At 50.1% G+C, this 16,824-nt stretch overlaps 5 protein-coding genes across 5 annotated transcripts; 3 read left to right on the top strand and 2 right to left on the bottom strand.

Moving 5' to 3' along the window:
• Positions 1-702: 702 nt before the first annotated feature.
• Positions 703-3,278, top strand: atm1 (ATP-binding cassette Fe/S cluster precursor transporter ATM1; the record flags this gene model as incomplete). Its single annotated transcript, XM_053094113.1, has 7 exons — positions 703-1,098; positions 1,170-1,229; positions 1,296-1,410; positions 1,473-1,741; positions 1,800-2,846; positions 2,906-3,122; positions 3,193-3,278. 7 exons carry the CDS (start codon positions 703-705, stop codon positions 3,276-3,278), a joined length of 2,190 nt encoding a protein of 729 aa, XP_052951083.1.
• A 1,715-nt stretch (positions 3,279-4,993) lies between these two features.
• KD926_002433 (uncharacterized protein) lies at positions 4,994-5,303 on the top strand (the record flags this gene model as incomplete). Its single annotated transcript, XM_053094112.1, has 2 exons — positions 4,994-5,021; positions 5,104-5,303. 2 exons carry the CDS (start codon positions 4,994-4,996, stop codon positions 5,301-5,303), a joined length of 228 nt encoding a protein of 75 aa, XP_052951082.1.
• Positions 5,304-6,348: 1,045 nt separating this feature from the next.
• Positions 6,349-13,153, bottom strand: KD926_002432 (uncharacterized protein; the record flags this gene model as incomplete). Its single annotated transcript, XM_053094111.1, has 14 exons — positions 6,349-6,799; positions 6,885-7,044; positions 7,104-7,183; positions 7,237-7,355; positions 7,408-7,515; positions 7,570-8,369; positions 8,428-9,115; positions 9,191-9,590; positions 10,397-11,927; positions 11,977-12,100; positions 12,149-12,232; positions 12,294-12,963; positions 13,046-13,080; positions 13,139-13,153. The coding sequence occupies 14 exons, from the start codon at positions 13,151-13,153 to the stop codon at positions 6,349-6,351; spliced, it is 5,265 nt and encodes a 1,754-aa protein (XP_052951081.1).
• A 171-nt stretch (positions 13,154-13,324) lies between these two features.
• KD926_002431 (putative mitochondrial carrier protein) lies at positions 13,325-14,456 on the top strand (the record flags this gene model as incomplete). Its single annotated transcript, XM_053094110.1, has 4 exons — positions 13,325-13,493; positions 13,568-13,907; positions 13,982-14,312; positions 14,373-14,456. The coding sequence occupies 4 exons, from the start codon at positions 13,325-13,327 to the stop codon at positions 14,454-14,456; spliced, it is 924 nt and encodes a 307-aa protein (XP_052951080.1).
• A 1,048-nt stretch (positions 14,457-15,504) lies between these two features.
• KD926_002430 (putative C2H2 finger domain protein) lies at positions 15,505-15,997 on the bottom strand (the record flags this gene model as incomplete). The annotated part of the gene is made up of 3 exons (XM_053094109.1): positions 15,505-15,619; positions 15,690-15,869; positions 15,957-15,997. 3 exons carry the CDS (start codon positions 15,995-15,997, stop codon positions 15,505-15,507), a joined length of 336 nt encoding a protein of 111 aa, XP_052951079.1.
• Positions 15,998-16,824: the final 827 nt, after the last annotated feature.

Below are 16,824 nucleotides of genomic sequence, written 5' to 3'. Positions count from 1 at the left end.
GAGGTGACAATGGGGACGGATTTGGGGTATATGCTAGGTAATGAAAAGTATGAAGAGTCACCTATCTACAATCTTGGTCATATCCAACTCTGACCGCGGAGAAGTCGGTTCCTGTCCGGTTCTACGCTGCGTGCACCTCTGATGTCATAGATATCTCACGGTTTGGAGCCTGAAAGCACCTCGTTGGGGATCCAATGGCTTTGGGGGTGTCCTTGTGCTGTGTACTCGATCGGAATTATCTGTTTCCTTCTTGAAGGGTGGCTCTGTGTCCAGGTTTCATGGCGTGCTTCGAACTGCTTGTTCTTGCATACAACGACGACTCGGATTACATAAATATATTGAATAGACAATCAGCCTCGGATTGATTTTTAAATGGAACAAAGAAGAGAGATAAAGTTGGAGAAAATATAGACGAATAAACCCCCGCCAAAGTACATAAGATTAAATGCATCAAATGCCCCAAGGATAGAGGAGAATGAGAAATCGGCGATTGCGACAGAAGCGACGGCGGTCCCCTCATCCTCCACGATCTCCGACCCTTTTTCCTCCGAACCCGGCGGTCCCCAAAACCACGACTTTCCCCAATTCTCACCAACAAGAGACCGCCGCACACCCTCAACGATGCTCCTTTGATCCCCCCGGAGTCTTCCTCCCGTGTACACGATCTGTCCTGTTTCCTCTAGCGTCTTATACCCGGCCATCATGCTGCCCAGGGCAGCTCGATCGCCTTGCGTGCGCATCCCCGCACGCTTCATACGGCGCGGTCCCGTCGCACCGCGCTCTTCGCCATGGCTGCCTGCAGCCTACAGCGCCCAGCTGAGGGCGTTTTCGACCACCCACAAAGGCCCGTTACTGAAGCAGGCCATCGAAGAGCCACCTATCGAACGAAAACCACCGAATCCTGCTGCCACGCCGTCGACACCATCCTCGACGGACGCGGCTGTCGCGCAATCTCCGAAAGATGCCCCGAAGGCCTCCGATTCGGACAAGAAGAAGAAGAAGAAGGATTTGCTCAGTGAGAGCACGGTCGCGACTAGAGAGCAGAGGAAAGCCGATTGGGCAATAATGAAGGAAATGGCGAAGTACCTTTGGCCAAAGGTAGGATTCTTGTTCGTGGGAATTGGCGTGGGTTGGAAAAATGACCGGTGCTAATTGGGAAAACTACACAGGATGACTGGGGTACTAAGCTTCGTGTCGGAAGTGCATTGTCACTATTAGTAGGAGCCAAGGTCAGTATGTATTGAAGGAGTTGGTCGTTGGTGTATTGAGAGGGAAGTGCTGACAGAGGTGACTAGATTCTGAACGTCGAAGTGCCCTTCTATTTCAAGAGTATTGTCGACTCGATGAATGTGGATTTTGCGACTCTAGGGGGAACTGCATACACGGTGGCGGGGTCCATGATCATAGCCTGTAAGCAATGGCTGTGTGGTTGCAAATGGCAGGTGCCATAGTGTCTAACGATAATCGTCCAGACGGAGTAACCAGGATCGGCGCTACCCTATTCCAAGAACTTCGAAATGCCGTCTTTGCAAGCGTTGCCCAAAAAGCGATCCGCCGAGTCGCACGAAATGTTTTCGAGCATCTCCTTCGATTGGACTTGAACTTCCACCTCTCCCGTCAGACCGGTGGACTGACGAGAGCCATTGACCGAGGAACCAAGGGTATTAGCTTCCTTCTGACATCCATGGTATTTCACGTGGTACCAACGGCTCTGGAGATCTCCCTTGTGTGTGGCATATTGGTATGACTAGATGTTGCCCTCTGTCTCTGCCATGGATGTTGCTGACTGAGCTGGATAGACCTACCAATATGGAGTCCAGTTCGCGGCTATTACGACTGCCACTATGGTCGCCTACTCGGCTTTCACGATCACTACGACTGCCTGGAGAACGAAGTTCCGAAAGCAGGCCAACGCGGCAGACAACCGTGGGGCCACGGTGGCCGTGGACTCCCTGATTAATTACGAGGCCGTCAAGTATTTCAACAATGAGAAGTTTGAGGTCGCGCGCTACGACAAGGCGCTCAAGGCCTACGAAGATGCTTCCATCAAGGTGACCACGTCGTTGGCGTTCCTCAACTCTGGCCAGAACATGATCTTCTCCAGCGCCCTCGCAGCGATGATGTACCTTGCGTGCAATGGAGTTGCCAGCGGTGCTCTGACCGTCGGTGACCTGGTCATGGTCAACCAACTCGTCTTCCAACTGTCGGTTCCGTTGAACTTCCTGGGCTCCGTCTACCGCGAATTGCGCCAGTCCTTGCTGGACATGGAGACGCTATTCAACCTACAAAAGGTCAACGTGAACATCATCGAGAAGCCGAATGCGAAGGCGCTCGAGCTCCGGCAAGGTGGCCAAATCACATTCGAAAATGTCACTTTTGGCTACCACCCCGAACGGCCCATTCTGAAGAACGCGAGCTTTACGATCCCTGCTGGCCAGAAGTTTGCCATCGTGGGGCCTAGCGGTTGCGGCAAGTCGACGATCTTGAGACTTTTGTTCCGCTACTACGATGTTCAGCAAGGCCGAATCCTGGTTGATGGACAGGATATTCGCGACGTGACGTTAGACAGTCTCCGAAAGGCAATCGGTATTGTACCCCAAGACACGCCCCTGTTCAACGATACCATCGCGCATAACATCCGCTATGGTAGAATCGACGCGACCGACGAAGAAGTACACAAGGCCGCACAGCGAGCACGGATTCACGAATTGATTGAGCGCCTTCCGGATGGATACAAGACGGCCGTCGGAGAGCGCGGTATGATGATTTCTGGCGGCGAGAAGCAACGGCTGGCCATTTCTCGCCTGATCCTAAAAGACCCCAAGCTCCTCTTCTTTGACGAAGCAGTAAGTTTCCCCTCTTCGCCTAGTGCGGTTGCGAGCCATGAAACTGACGAGCAATGTAGACATCGGCACTGGATACATACACGGAACAGGCGCTCCTGCAGAACATTAACAGCATCCTGAAAGAAAAGGGGCGTACTAGTGTCTTCGTTGCCCATAGACTGCGGACTATCTGTGACTGCGACCAGATCCTGGTTCTGAAGGAGGGTAGCGTGGCGGAGATGGGGTCGCACCGTGAACTTCTCGACCAGAGCGGCATCTACGCGAAGCTATGGAATGGTAAGAGCTCATCATCATAGCCTAATATCTTCCTCTCGAGAAAGAAATGCTAACCATAGGATGATTGTAGCCCAGGAAACGTCCCTGGCAGAAGACCAGGAAAGTGAACGTGACGCCGAGCTTGAAGAAGAGATCTCGGAGGTGCGACAGAAGTAGACTTTGTTTGACTTCAGATCCACACACAGACACGCATTCTTTGGAAAATTTGGATGCAGACTCCCCCTTGACCTTGGAGCCGAAAAGATCTAAGATCAACTTTGGGAGGGGGGCGCCATGCCGGATGGCGCAATAAGTAAATAGAGCTAACGACCTCCTTTTGATGGACGGAGTATGCCTTGATTTCTTTTTTGCAAACGGTTGATATTTGGTAGACGGTCCATAGACTGGTGACTATTGGTTCTGGAGAACTTCGAATGCACTGTTTTGAGCACGAACGCGTTGAAATCCTGCAAGCCCTGAATGGGTTATTATTCGCGATTTGCATCATTGTTGACGCCGGTTCCCAGGTACTCCATAAGGTTGGACCAGACAGGCTAGAGCGGATGATAATGATTAATAGTCCAGAGAGTGGAGGCAGCTATTGATTTAGTGACAATTTATTTCCATTTAGCCCGAACGGCCGGTGAATTCAATCAGCGCGCTAGTTGCCATGTGGTTTGAGTGCGTCAACCAGGCCGTGAGTGGTATTTCGATCAGCAAGTTTGGGAGTTGGGGAGCCATCAAGTCCCGTCATGATGTCCATGCGTCTTCCCAGGATTTAAAATCTCCGAGGGAGTGGAGCCCTTCGAGCGGCCCAGTGGTGACAAATGCCGCCCATGGAGGACGGAGAGGACGGAGTACGGAGGAGACGAGGAGTGTTCATCGAGAGATGGGAAGTTGGAACCGGGAAGACTAAAGAGATGATGGCCTCGGTGCCTGAGGGGTTGACTGTCAAGGAACCCCTGGCTAAACCCCACATGGCCTAGCGTCACCACCCCAGGCATCCCACCGTCGCATCGCTTCCTTCTAGACTCTCGTTTCACTCTCGTCGCTCCTCCGCTCTTGTCTTTCCCACTTCTTCCCTTCCTTTCCCTGTTCTTTTTCGTCGCGTCTGTGTGGGTGTGGGCTTGTTTTGTGTCTCTGGTGTTGTTTACTATTTGATTTCAAAAATAATTAAAACCCCCAAGGTCCGAACCTGACTTATCTCTCCCCTCATACTCCGTCCACCTGCCCAACTGCACGCACGGTGGCTTTCCGGCGATTCGTCATATCGGCACCTACCCACATTCCTTTCTGCTCCCAGCCATTGCAGCGAACGCTCTTTCGATTCATCCATAAGCCAATCATTTCAGCGACGGACTCCGGTTCATTTCTGCCTTTGTCGCTCTTTTCGGCCAACCAGTTCCCGTCTGTTGCTACTAGTCCCCCATACCCTGCGCGCTCGTCCTTCGTTTCCCCAGGTTCAGTCTTGGTGTTCTCCTTTATCTTTCTTTTCTTTTCTTTTCTCCTGTCTTTCAAAATAAAAAAGTTGAACATTACTCTATAAGCGACCATCACGAGTAAATCGGTCTAGATTGTTTGGTTTCACTAGGTAAGTCTAAGTTGCCCTCTCACCACTTCCGGGAGTGAAACCACGAGTGAGACATGGTTTATCACACAAAACCTTCTCGTGCCCCCCAAATGCTAATTCGGTTTGCAGGCATCTTTGATGATCGTGTTTCCAATTATTTCTGTCAATTGCTGCTCGCTTTTCGCATTATCGAACCAACACCTTGGCTGAAACCCGTTACGGTGTACACCCCCTCCACAATCGTAGAACCGACCTCTAGCGTTCGGACCATCAAGAGCGACTCGACTCGACACCCCAAACATCTTCACATTTAGCATACACCATGGGTATCTTCGATAAGTTACAAGCCAGTACGTATCCGACCGTCTTATATGCCTGCTAGTCGTTAGCAGCATCACTCGCGACCCGCCTGCTAACAGTTTCCCTTCACAGAAATCGAGCTCTACCGACTAGAGCAGCGGTATGCTCGTCGTAAGCACCGCAGCACATTCTCGGGGGTCCAATACGTCGACGGTGAATATGTCTATACCAGCGGATCGAACTCCTCCTCGGGAACCGTCTCCAAACACTCGACAGGCAGCTGGAAGAAGCCTCCCACCTGGGGTTCCTCCGGAGAATCACGATGGCGGTAACGAACTCGCCCGACCCCGATATGCTTTCGTTCTTGCATTTGACCATATATCCTCGACGTTATGTCCCACGTCGAGGATGTCACGATACTTTCTGACCATCACATGCTTTTGTTTCCGAATCACGGATCAGTGTTGACTTTCTGAACGGGAAAAGCTCATGATATCGTTTATCATTTTCTTCTGATTTCTTTCTTGGAGAGACAAGACCCGGATGCAATTCGCGATGAGACAGTTTGGAGATGCCCTTGCTTCTTGCAGCGATGTGCTGGACGACCCTTGATAGCCTCGAGCATGTGTCTCGGGTAAGGCGTCCAACTTTACCGGACGCATGACGCACACGGTGCTCCAATTAACCTTTTTGACACCTTGAAATCGACATGCAAGGCCGATGTCTCGGATCGTTCAACTCAGGTGTCTCTCACTGACGCAATCATCCCTTTATACGATCTACGTTCGACTTTCTTGTTTTATCTTCCTGTACTTCAGCCCCAAAGCATTTTCATTCTCGTCTTTGACTTCTGAGCGATAAAAGCTTTGCTGAATCTGGTTGACTTTCTTTTTCTTTGTATACTTGCGGGCATCAGCGAACTGTTTGGCTTCTCTTTTCTCTTCCCACCACATCAATGGCTACTTTTCCTGTACATACATTTGCACTTATATTTCTTAACAATCACAGAGACAGAATACCTAGAACTTTATGTGAAGCAGGATCAAATATCCAGGGTGACCAATTCGCGTAGGTTTTTTAACAATACAACATCTTGACATGTCTAGAGCACAGGTAGTATACTTCTTCGTCAATGGGCAGTCGGTGTACATCGTTTACGTATAATCCTGACCCTAACTCTCCATTTCCCTTCCGTCTTTCTCTTCACCTTGCACTAGATCAAGTCTCTTAAACCCCAAACACCTAATTTCTGTGTCTTTCTCATCACCCACCTCTCTCTTTCTTTTCCCACACCGCCTAACAAACCAAAGAAAGAGAGAGGGAGAGGGAGAGGGAGGGAGGAAGGAAGGAACATGCAATGCAATGCAAATAAAAAAATCACCTCTTAAACTTCTTCCCCCCAATCCCCAATCTCCCCAAATTCGGCAAACTAGATTTATGCCGATGCGAACCCCCCAAAAGCGATCCTCTCTGCGCAGTTTCTGTTCCTCCTCCACCAGCACCACCAGCGCCGCTCATGTTCGAATTCCCACGGCCCTCGGCGGGTCCTCCACGGGGCGTATCAGGGAGTGACCTGTCCCTGGTATGGCGCTGGGCGGGATCATTCGAGAGGGACGGGTTCTGGAAGCCGGAGGGACCGTCTAGGTCGTAGGGACGTTGGGATGAGGCGCGTTGTTGCGAGCGGCGGGCTTTTTCTTGCACGGATTTGAACTTGTCGAGAAGTTCGACCCAGCGGATGGAGGAGTCTTCGCGCTTGAGGCGCCCTGTGGGGCGTTCGTAGGAGGGGGTGTTGGAGGATGAGGTGGTGGATGAGGAGGACATGCTTGTTCTGTTTAGTGGGGGTGGGTGGTTAGTGGTTTGTTGGTTTGGGGATGAGGATTGTTGATTGTTATGGGGGCAGGGTGGTGACTGACAGTCGAGGACCGGTGTGAAGAAGACCGATGTTGCTGACGCTGTTGAGGCGGTTTTTTAACGCTGCAAAGGCGGAGCTTTGGGGGAGGAGCATGAGGACTCCGTAGAGACATTTGTATAGGTGGGGGTATTTCTCTGGCTCGAGGAGTTGGAGCCGAAGGTCTAGGAATGAAGAGGTTAGTAGGTATTGGATTGAAGGAATTCGGGGGAGGCAAACTCACAGGTAAAAACGGGGGATTCGAGTAGTTGCACTAGCTTGTCGATTTGAATTAACATGTTGACGGTCATTTCGAGTTCAGCGCTGAATGATTGTTAGCTAGAGGCCATTCTGATTTCGAAATCACATTCACGTACAAAACTTGAAGAAGATTGTAGGCCTGTTCATATGCTTGAGCTAGAAGGCACAGAGAAAAGGTGGAAACGGCATTGTGACACCAAGACCTGAACAGAGCCACAAAGAACATTTGACCCTCCTATTCTTATATTAGCTTGAGGAGAAAAAATTGACCGATATGGAGAAAATACTACTCTTGAATCCAAATTCCTCAGCCGTTTGCGAAGATCTGAAAGCTCGGGTGCAGTAATCAGGTTGTTGTTCAGATTTTGAACCATGATACTAGCAAACTCAATGTCCTATGAGCAGAAATTAGCTGTATATTCAATATTCCAGATGCCTGCGGTACCAACCTCTTCTTTCTCGAGACAGTCTGCTAGGGTTCGATAGATACGCTCGGGGCTCAGATTCATGCAAAGTTGCCGGATGATAAGATTGCCTCGAACTTCGAGCAAGCCTCGATCCGTAGAGAATAACTGAAGCAGATTGACCATGAACGATTTGAAATAGCTGTCATCGCTATTCCTTGAGATCTGCGAGAGGAGCTGAAGATCCTTCGTGACAACTGCCTCGGCCGGATCCGACAGTGTCTTGAGCAATGCGGGAAATGTCCCATCGTTGAATGCCACCACCTTCTTCGGAGCCTTACGATGTAGCATAATCAGCCAAGACAGTGCAGCGACTCTAGTGGCCTCGTTTTCATTGAGGAACTGAAGGGTGAGTGAATTGACGGCCGCGGCGTAATCAAGATCTGCTGGCGGCACTGGTGCCGGGGTGGACACGATACTACTTCGTGGTGTTTGCTCGGTCGAAGATTCTGGTTGTATAGGCTGTTTCCTGGAGTCGGCTGTTGATGCGTCGGTAAGCTTACTGCTAGGCGTGGAGGCCCTCCTCTCGACAAATTCCTTACTCGTGGGCAGCGCTTTCGAGCTGGACTGCTGGGTTTCGTCTGATGTGTCTTCCGACAAAGTGACAATGTATTCGAGCAAAGATGTATTCACCCTGTTTGCGGCCTGCCGCACCTGATCTGAGCCGCTGGACATTGCTGGAAGTACCTGGGTCAGAAGACGTGGCACAAAAGGCAGTATATCTTCGGGGCTGATTTCGAAAAAGCTATCGATCCAGCGTAGTGCGGTCAATTGCATCTCCTCATCTAGTAATGTGATCAGCCCATGGTCAATTTGCTCAAAATGATAGGTCATTCCACTCACCGAAAGAGGTGTTGACGAAACCCACGAGAATCTCCAATATCCTCGCATGATCAATCTGGACATCTTGCCCGGGAATCCAGTCGCCATCAACCTGCAACCCCTCGTCATCAATATCAGAATCCAACTCGGAATCTTCCACAGCATTCTCATTGCTCTCCGTTTCACCAGCGACGGCCTGTGTCGTCGTAGTGGTTGTGCTGGCGCTGTCGCTCGTAGCCGACTGTCTAATGTCGCTTCCTTGTCCTTTTCGGCTCTCTTCGAGCCCTTTTTTGAGTCGTGCAATCCTCTTGATCTCCGAAAGAAACCTGTCGAGAAGGGCTTGGGTGGCGACATTCACATCTCTGTTGGTGTCACCAAGGAATTTGATTAATCCGCCTAGAAATTCTGGCAGATAAGAAACGAGTTCCAAATCCGGAATCGTATCCAACAGTGTCAGCCAGGACACCAGAAACATGCGAGTGAAGGCGCTGATCACGAAGATTCGCTCTTTCAGGAGAGGAATGAATTTCGCAAGGGAAAAGGCGGTTGGCAGGTCTACTTCCTCCACGCTTTCAGAGTCAAAGTTATGCTTCTCAGAAAGCTGCAAGATCGATACGTAGGAGGCCGCAGACTCCGACACAATATCTTTGACCAGTCTGTCAAGAAGCTCTGCGCCATTTTTGACGGATAGTTCGGAATCGGACGCTAGCTGAAATTTTATGCCTTAGCAAATAGAACGTGAGGGATAGGTTGTTGGCGGAGAGTGGATGGTCTTGAAACTCACTTTACAGAGCGCATCGAATATCTCATTAAAGAACAACAGGACTTCCCCTTTCGCAACCTTGGCGATGTTGTACATGCTCTCACAAGCGTAATATCGGACGCGGGCATCTTGATCGGAAAAACATGCCAGGACCGGGGGTACGATCTCCTTCAGATACGGCGCAACTCCCTCCTGGTGTTCTTTTCTCAGTCCCGGGCCCGATGGGCGATCATTATTATCGACGGTTGTTGAACTCACAGATCCGAGTGCAATGGAGGCGGCGGCCAGCCCGATCAGACCACCGTTTCTCGCATGCGGTTGATGTACGGCGTAGGCGTAGTCATGGCAAAGCTGATCGACGATTTTCTGAATCTCCTCGTGTTCGCCCCTGAAGACGGCATCGCGGACGACTTTTTCGAGCCTATAGAGAATTCGCAAGTTCTATTAGCAAAAGCTGGTTGGTGCGGAGGCCGATCGCTCTCCGCAATCGTTCGGTGGTCCCTTACTCCAAGGCCCCCTGCTTCCTCCGATCGTAAAGCTTGTCATTCAACATGCGTTGAATTGAGTGATCCATCGCTTAGGTTCAACATAAGCTGGAATGAGTCACGCGCACTGAGCCTCCGCTAGATAATAATGCTCATGGTGGGAAGGACGATTGATTGTCCGGATGGGGGGGGGGTAGGCGGTGGGTCGAGCTCGTAGCTTCGTTGTAGCTATTCGCGAGCCATCGGCTATGACAATTCGCACGCGATGAGAAACTGGTCAAGGTCCTCTGTCAGATGCTCGAGCCGCCTCAGCAAGTCGATGTGGGGAGTACTCACAGCAGGATGCGTTGGCAGCGTGGATGGTGCCTTAGCGGACGCGGTGTGACGTAGTGTCAGCAACCACGACTTGCTTCTTACCGCCCCGTCCCAGTGGCCCTTCTTATGCATTCTGACAGTTCTTTGCCTTCTATAGTACAAACTACAAACAAGGGTACAAACGGGTTCAGATTATTTCAATGCTTGGTATAATCCTAGATTCCTAAATCTATTCTAATTCTAATAGATCTTTCACAAAAAATCATCATTCGCCAACATTCTCATATCAATGCCGCAAACGGCGCCAAACGGTCAATTCACAATCATAAAGATATCCCAAAAAAATATTAGTATAAAGATGAAGATAAAATGTATATGCTCCAATAAACGAAGTAGACCCAAGCAGCAAGCTCAATGACTGATATACTGGAATACCGCGGACACATCATGCTCCCCGGACTCCTGTCGCATCAGTAAATCTTGAATCTTGCTGAAATGCCCCTTCTCGCCGTCATTCACAAAATGGTTCCAAGAACTAGTATCGCCGTAGAGCATGGCGGGTGCCTTTATGAACTGCGATCCATCCGGCTTGCAGCGCTTGCATTTGAAAGTATCGTGCGTGTCGCTGCGAGTCTCTGGTTTGAACTGGAAGAGTTCACGAAGCGATTCGATAGAAAAGTGCCGCTCGACATCTTCAGCCGAATCCACAACACATGAGGAGAGAGACTGTTTATGCGATTGACGCTGGAAGATCTTCTCCTCGATCGACCCGGTCGCAATAAATCGGTAAACAAAGCAGTCTTTCTTTTGACCATCTCGCCAAACTCGTGCCAAAGCCTGCTGATCAGCAGCTGGGTTCCAGTCTGGGTCGAATAGCACGAGGCGATTTGCGCCGATCAGGTTCAAACCGCACCCTCCAGCCTTACTGCTGAGCAAGAAAACAAACTCATCTCCATCTGGGTTGTTGAATTTGTCGACTAATTTCTGTCGTTTGTTCACGTTCATCGTACCGTCCAGTCTCAGAGAGCCGTAACCTCTTGATCTGCACAGCTTCTCAAAGAGATCGAGTGTTTGCGTGTAGTTGCTAATAAGGACGATCTTATCGTTAGTATCCTGACGAATCCTTGCAAGCATTCTGTCCAAAACCATCATCTTTCCTGAATACCAAGACTTGATATCCCGGTCACGCCCTCGCCCTTCTGGTGGAACGTAGTCGTCAGGGAAGGCAAACTCGCAGCCTGGAAGATCGTTGGAAAGGTTGAGCAGGTCTGGGTGATTGCAAAGCTTTTTCAAAAGCCCAATTGCTTTCAAAGGTTGACTTCCTTTACCCCTGAGCAAGCTTCTAATCTCTGGGCTCTGGATAAAGTGGTTGTAAAGATCACGTTGAAACTGTGATAGACTGCAGAAAACGACATGCTCGTACTTGACGGGCAAGTATTTCGACAAGATGTCATTTGTCCGGCGAATAATGAACTTATTGACGATGCCAGAAAGCTCGACCAGTCGCTCGTCGCCCTTTTTGCGGTCCTCTTCTGTCCCTGCCGCATCTCTCCCTTTGAGGATGGGTAGTTCAAACTTTTTCCGGAACTCATTTTGTGACCCTAGCAAGTCGGGATTGGCGAAATTCAGTAGTGCAAAGTATTCTGAAAGGTCATTCTGGATTGGAGTTCCGGACAGAATCACACGACGCTGCACGTTCAAGCTATTGAGAGCAGTCCACGTCAGACTGTCCTTGTTTTTGAGTCGATGCCCTTCGTCGCACAGGAGCAGTCCGATTGGAGTATCTCTCAAGGTGTCGACGTACAACCGGAGTGTTTCGTACGACACTATGAGGACTGGCCTTACGACTGATCGGCCTGAAGCAATGGCCCATTGCTTGATCTGTGTGATAAGCTCTGCCTTTGACGCCTTACCGTCAATGGCGAAGGGTGTGGTGGCATCTTTGCCCAACCATTTCCCTGGGATATTTGTCAACAGACGTCTAAATGGAGCAACAAGAAGTCTTACCTAATTCATTGGCCCAGTTCCCTACCAGACTGGACGGGCAGGCAATGATGCATTTCTGAATGAGGGTCTTCCCTGCTTCTGGGGATTGTTTGAGTAGTGTCCACATCAATGAAATACATTGAAGCTGCTTCTGTCAGTTCAGCTCTCGCCATAGAGATCCGGCTAATCGTACCGTCTTTCCCAATCCCATTCCGTCGGCCATGATACAGCCATGTGCATTCGGGTCGACCATTCCAGTTGTGCAACGATAAAGAAACTATAAGTAAATTGGATTAGCTGGCTGGACTCTCTATTTGCATGAGGACTCCGTGTACAACCTTAACGCCTTCGATTTGATGGGGCCGTAAGACTTTGGCCAGTCTTGGATCAATGACGACCGGGACTTTTGGGCGCTCCTCTACATCCTTTTTCAGCCCAAGAATATCTGCCAAACTCTTGTGTACCAATGGTTCATCCAACTTCTGTTTTGTGTCTTCGGGTTGCGTTTCTTCCGCTTTATTCGGTTCGGCGTTTTGGTCGATATCGTCAATGGTCGGGTCGTACAGCACTATCGCAAATTCGCCACTGGGATCATGTAGAGGCTTCACAACAAATGTTGCGCCTTGTCTCATCCCCAACGTGGGTGCCGGTCTGGAGGCATCATAGTTGTCCGCCGATTTGTTGATCAATGGTATTTTGAAATTTTGCCTGAACACCGTGTCTTTGTCTTTCGCCTTGAAGACAGGAAACTTGTTCACGTCTCTGGTGGCAAGGGCCAATCGATCCTCGTTGGTGTACGGCTTCGTGCTGTCATCCTGGGCACTTCCATCCGCGCCGGCATAATTCACTTTGCGTCGCTTTCTCGAGGGCTTCTCTGATGCTCTTGTTGGTGTCGCAGTTCCGGGGCATTTGAAGGGTTTCGCGAGACGGTCGAGAGATACGGGCGTATTACTTTGCGGATACTTGGACGCGGGCGTGGTATCGCCACCAGCCGGGCGCGGTCGATACCTATAGAAATTTAGCGATTGTCTTGCAATTAGTTCAGAGAGCGATTATTAGTACATGAGTTCAGCCTTTCAGAAGTAAACACGCGGCAAGATATTCTTCCGGCAGAGCAACCGTGGTCTGTTGTTGTCAGTAGGGCAGTTATCAGCCGGCGACTTGATGGTTGATGATGACACACGCGTTGATGCTCCATGCGGCGCGTTGCCTAAGGCTGCCTAGAACACCAAAGTATCGCGGAGGCACGTGACCCGTGTGGAATTGCCTCGGCTCCCCGCCCCTCCTAAAGCGGAGACACTTGGGTGGCCAGCGAACGGAGGGACAATGGACTGGAATCTGCAGTTTCTCATCGTTACAGTTCGGCCCCATGTCGTCGGATTTCTGGGCCGGGTACCTTAGCGGTGCCGTAGGGATTATCATCGGTAACCCGCTCGATCTCGTCAAAGTTCGACTCCAGGCCGGCCAGGCAGGGAGCACTGCAACTTCCCCGCACCCGCATGTGAGCCGCCTAGAGAATGCACGCAACCTGGTGCGAGGTATGTCCACCATGCTTTCACGATACTATAATTCTATGATTGACTGGTGGGCGCTTTTCTAACGATACCTGTAGGCGCTGCTGCTCCTATTCTCGGATATGGGGCCCTCAATGCCATTCTCTTTGTCGCCTACAATCGGTCGTTGATGTTCTTGGACAACTCAATTCTCGATCCCACCAATCCCCAAACCACCTCGCTCTATAAGATATGGATTGCCGGTGCTGCAGGAGGAGTCGCCAGCTGGACTGTGTCGTCTCCAACGGAGTTCATCAAGTGTCGAGCGCAACTTGACACCCGACCAGGTGTTTCCTCCTGGACTGTTGCGAAAGACATTCTTCGAACTCGTGGGTGGAGAGGCCTCTACTACGGAGGAGCCATCACTTGTGTCAGGGACTCCATTGGCTATGGTTTTTAGTAGGTCACCGAGTCTTCCCCGTCTTGACTGTAATCATTCTTCGTCGGACACGGGACTCATCAGTACATCACAGTTTTTGGTCTTACGAGTATTGCAAACGATTGATGACGTCCGACGAGGACGATGCACGAGCCGCCGCAGCGAAGGTCCTTCTTTGTGGCGGGATAGCGGGAGTCGCCACGTGGGCATCGGTCTTTCCCTTAGATGTAATTAAGACTAGGCTCCAAGCACAGACGATTGCTGTGCAGCCCGAAAACCGCCAGTTGTTACCACCGCAGCATGAACGAAGGACGTTGAACACGTTTCAGCTATTTAGAGAAGCCTACCGTGCTGAGGGATTTAAAGTCTTCTACCGTGGCTTAGGCGTCTGCAGTATAAGAGCGTTTATGGTAAATGCTGTCCAGGTATGTTTTTGAAGTCTTTGTTTCCCTTTTCCTGCTCGGTTCGCTGATTGAATGGCATAGTGGGCAACATACGAATGGCTCATGAAGTATCTTAATGCCGACTGGACCCAGGCGCCTACTAACGTTGTTGCTAAAGAAGTATAGAATCATTATATAGAGAAAATAAGGATAGACCTCTTCGTTACGAACTTGCGATAAGCGGCACAGTCGATCTATTCTCCGTTGGCCCGGGGCCTGAACCTTCTCGGATATATATCTCTGTTGTTCGGTTCCAACCACGACACTTCATCTAGGTTTCTACTTCTATACCCCGTAAATACAGTAAAGTCACTGGTTGCTGAATTAAATCAATGGCTTTGGTTCTAGTTCAGAACCCAGTGCTACTAGACATATATTCGAATGTCGTGACATATGGAGTACATCCAATTAGTTATAAGGAACCCAGTGTTTCTTGGACATGTCGACCACAAAGATTCCCACTCGGGATCCCGAGTGTAAAAACCCTCCAAGATTACAAAATCTAGATAGAAGAGGCTGGACTCTACTCCGTATCAAGACAACAATAACTTGATGGCTAGGATCGGAGTGCCAACTAACATATAAATTGTTACTCCGTACAGACACTCCGGCCGAAAGGAGGACCAATGAGAAAGCCAGTAAAACAAGCACTACACCCTACGGTGAGTCTCCTAGTTTCCTACCCCGTACTCACGACTCACCGAGTTGCTGATTATTATTATTATTATTACTCGGCTATGGAGCAGTTGCCAAAAAAAAAACCGTGTATTATTATTGCAGCTTGTAAAAAAATTTCGTTCTAATGGCAGTAGGGGCCGACCGGGTGGGTCCTACTATCCAGCATTCCGAGAAGCGGCGCTTTCGAACGGGGTGACCGCCAGACGAAAGCAGCGCAATTCGGGGGATTCCCCTTTTGCGGCGGTTTTCGGCACTGGTGCTGTTCACGTGCCCGCCCTTTTTTGCGCCGATCGCTGACTAAGTGACTAGCCAATCAGATCGCGTTCGAGACAACGTCAAAGTTGTAGATATCGCGCCGCAAATTTTTTTTACTTGGTGAAAAGGTCCATCCCAGTATTGTCGGTTTCCCATAGAGCTCTCTATAAGATAGAAGAACTTGCTGCGTCGCATTCGAGATCCATCACCTGGTAACCGTAGAGACCGATAGGCGAAAGATCTATTCCTCCATGTCGACGACGGTCTCCTGCGAACGTTGGCCGTTATCGTGGCGCAAACCCACGGCGGCGTCGGAGAGCTTTTGAGTATGAGGTTCTTCCCGGAGAATTTTCACTCTGTCAAGAGGTATAAAGAGTCAGCGCAAAATTCGCGACACGGCGCTGGGCGCAAAACGAGACAACCGACCTTCTCTTGTGGTTCTTGCCCTTCCGGTGGGCGATCATGTTGTGCTCGCTTTCAAACCATTTCGAACATTCGACGCAGTAATGCTTTCCGAGACCTGGGAGATCCTCGAGGTCTTTGGATTCTTTGTACTGCTCCAGATGGCGGGGAGATTCGATATCGCTCCGGACTTGGTCATAACCTCTGTAGATTACCCTGCATTAGTCGCGCAAGAGATTGTTTGACCGACACGGTCGTAGCATCATGGTAGGACATGGGAGAGAGCAGTACCTAGTTAGACGCTTCGTCTTGAGTCTTCTCACGGGCGCCATAATTATTGAATTTTTTTTTTTTTAGATGAATTAATTTTTTTAATCTTGAATTTTCGATAGCTGTATGCCAAAAACAGGTTGAGGTCCCGGTCGAAGAGAGTCGCGAAGGATTACCACCGATAAACGGAAACGAGAGCGGGTCGGGGGCAGGACGAAAAAACCCGTCGGCGTCTCTCTCAGTCTCTTTCTGTGTGCGACGAGAGAAAAAGCAGGAAACGGGCGGGCTGTGATTGGCGCCGGTCCACGGGGGTTACCGTCGGCAGGCCTCGGCTCTGACTCGGCTCTCTCCGTAATTTATGACGTTTCTACTTTGTTCGCGCTGTTCGGCACGTTGCTCCGGACTACCCAGCGTGAACCGGTTAATCAGCACGGTTCCATCTAGATTGTTTGGCGAATACTGTGAGGATTTCTCATTGTTAATTATAGATCGCAGATAGGGGATTTGTCCGAATATCATCCTCAACCACGAGTGTTGGTTTCCCCCCGACGGTGGTGGACAAGGAGGCAAGGCAAGGCAGGGTAGGATTGAACGACGCATCCATGATGTCGTAGCAGGATGTAATCATCTGCATCTGATTCGTCACCCGTGCTGCTACCCGTCTCACATGCGCCGGTCCACCGGACTACCTGGTATCGGTATTACCACGTACGGTGTACACATCGTAAGGACTAAGGAGTGTCTGGCAGACCATTCACGATGAAGTCGTTTCAAATCGTCTGTCCATGGGGAGGCGCCGAGGATGAGCCTGACGGGTGCTGGTGAACCTAGGTCCGAGAATAAAAAGCAAGAATTAAATAATAAGATCCAAAAATCAAAAATAACCAGG

The sequence above is a fragment of the Aspergillus affinis genome (genome assembly GCF_023601865.1).
Source record: "Aspergillus affinis strain CMG 70 chromosome Unknown NODE_150_length_76013_cov_85_467696, whole genome shotgun sequence".
Taxonomy (NCBI): Eukaryota; Fungi; Ascomycota; class Eurotiomycetes; order Eurotiales; family Aspergillaceae; genus Aspergillus; species Aspergillus affinis.
This window is presented reverse-complemented; position numbering and strand designations above follow the sequence as displayed.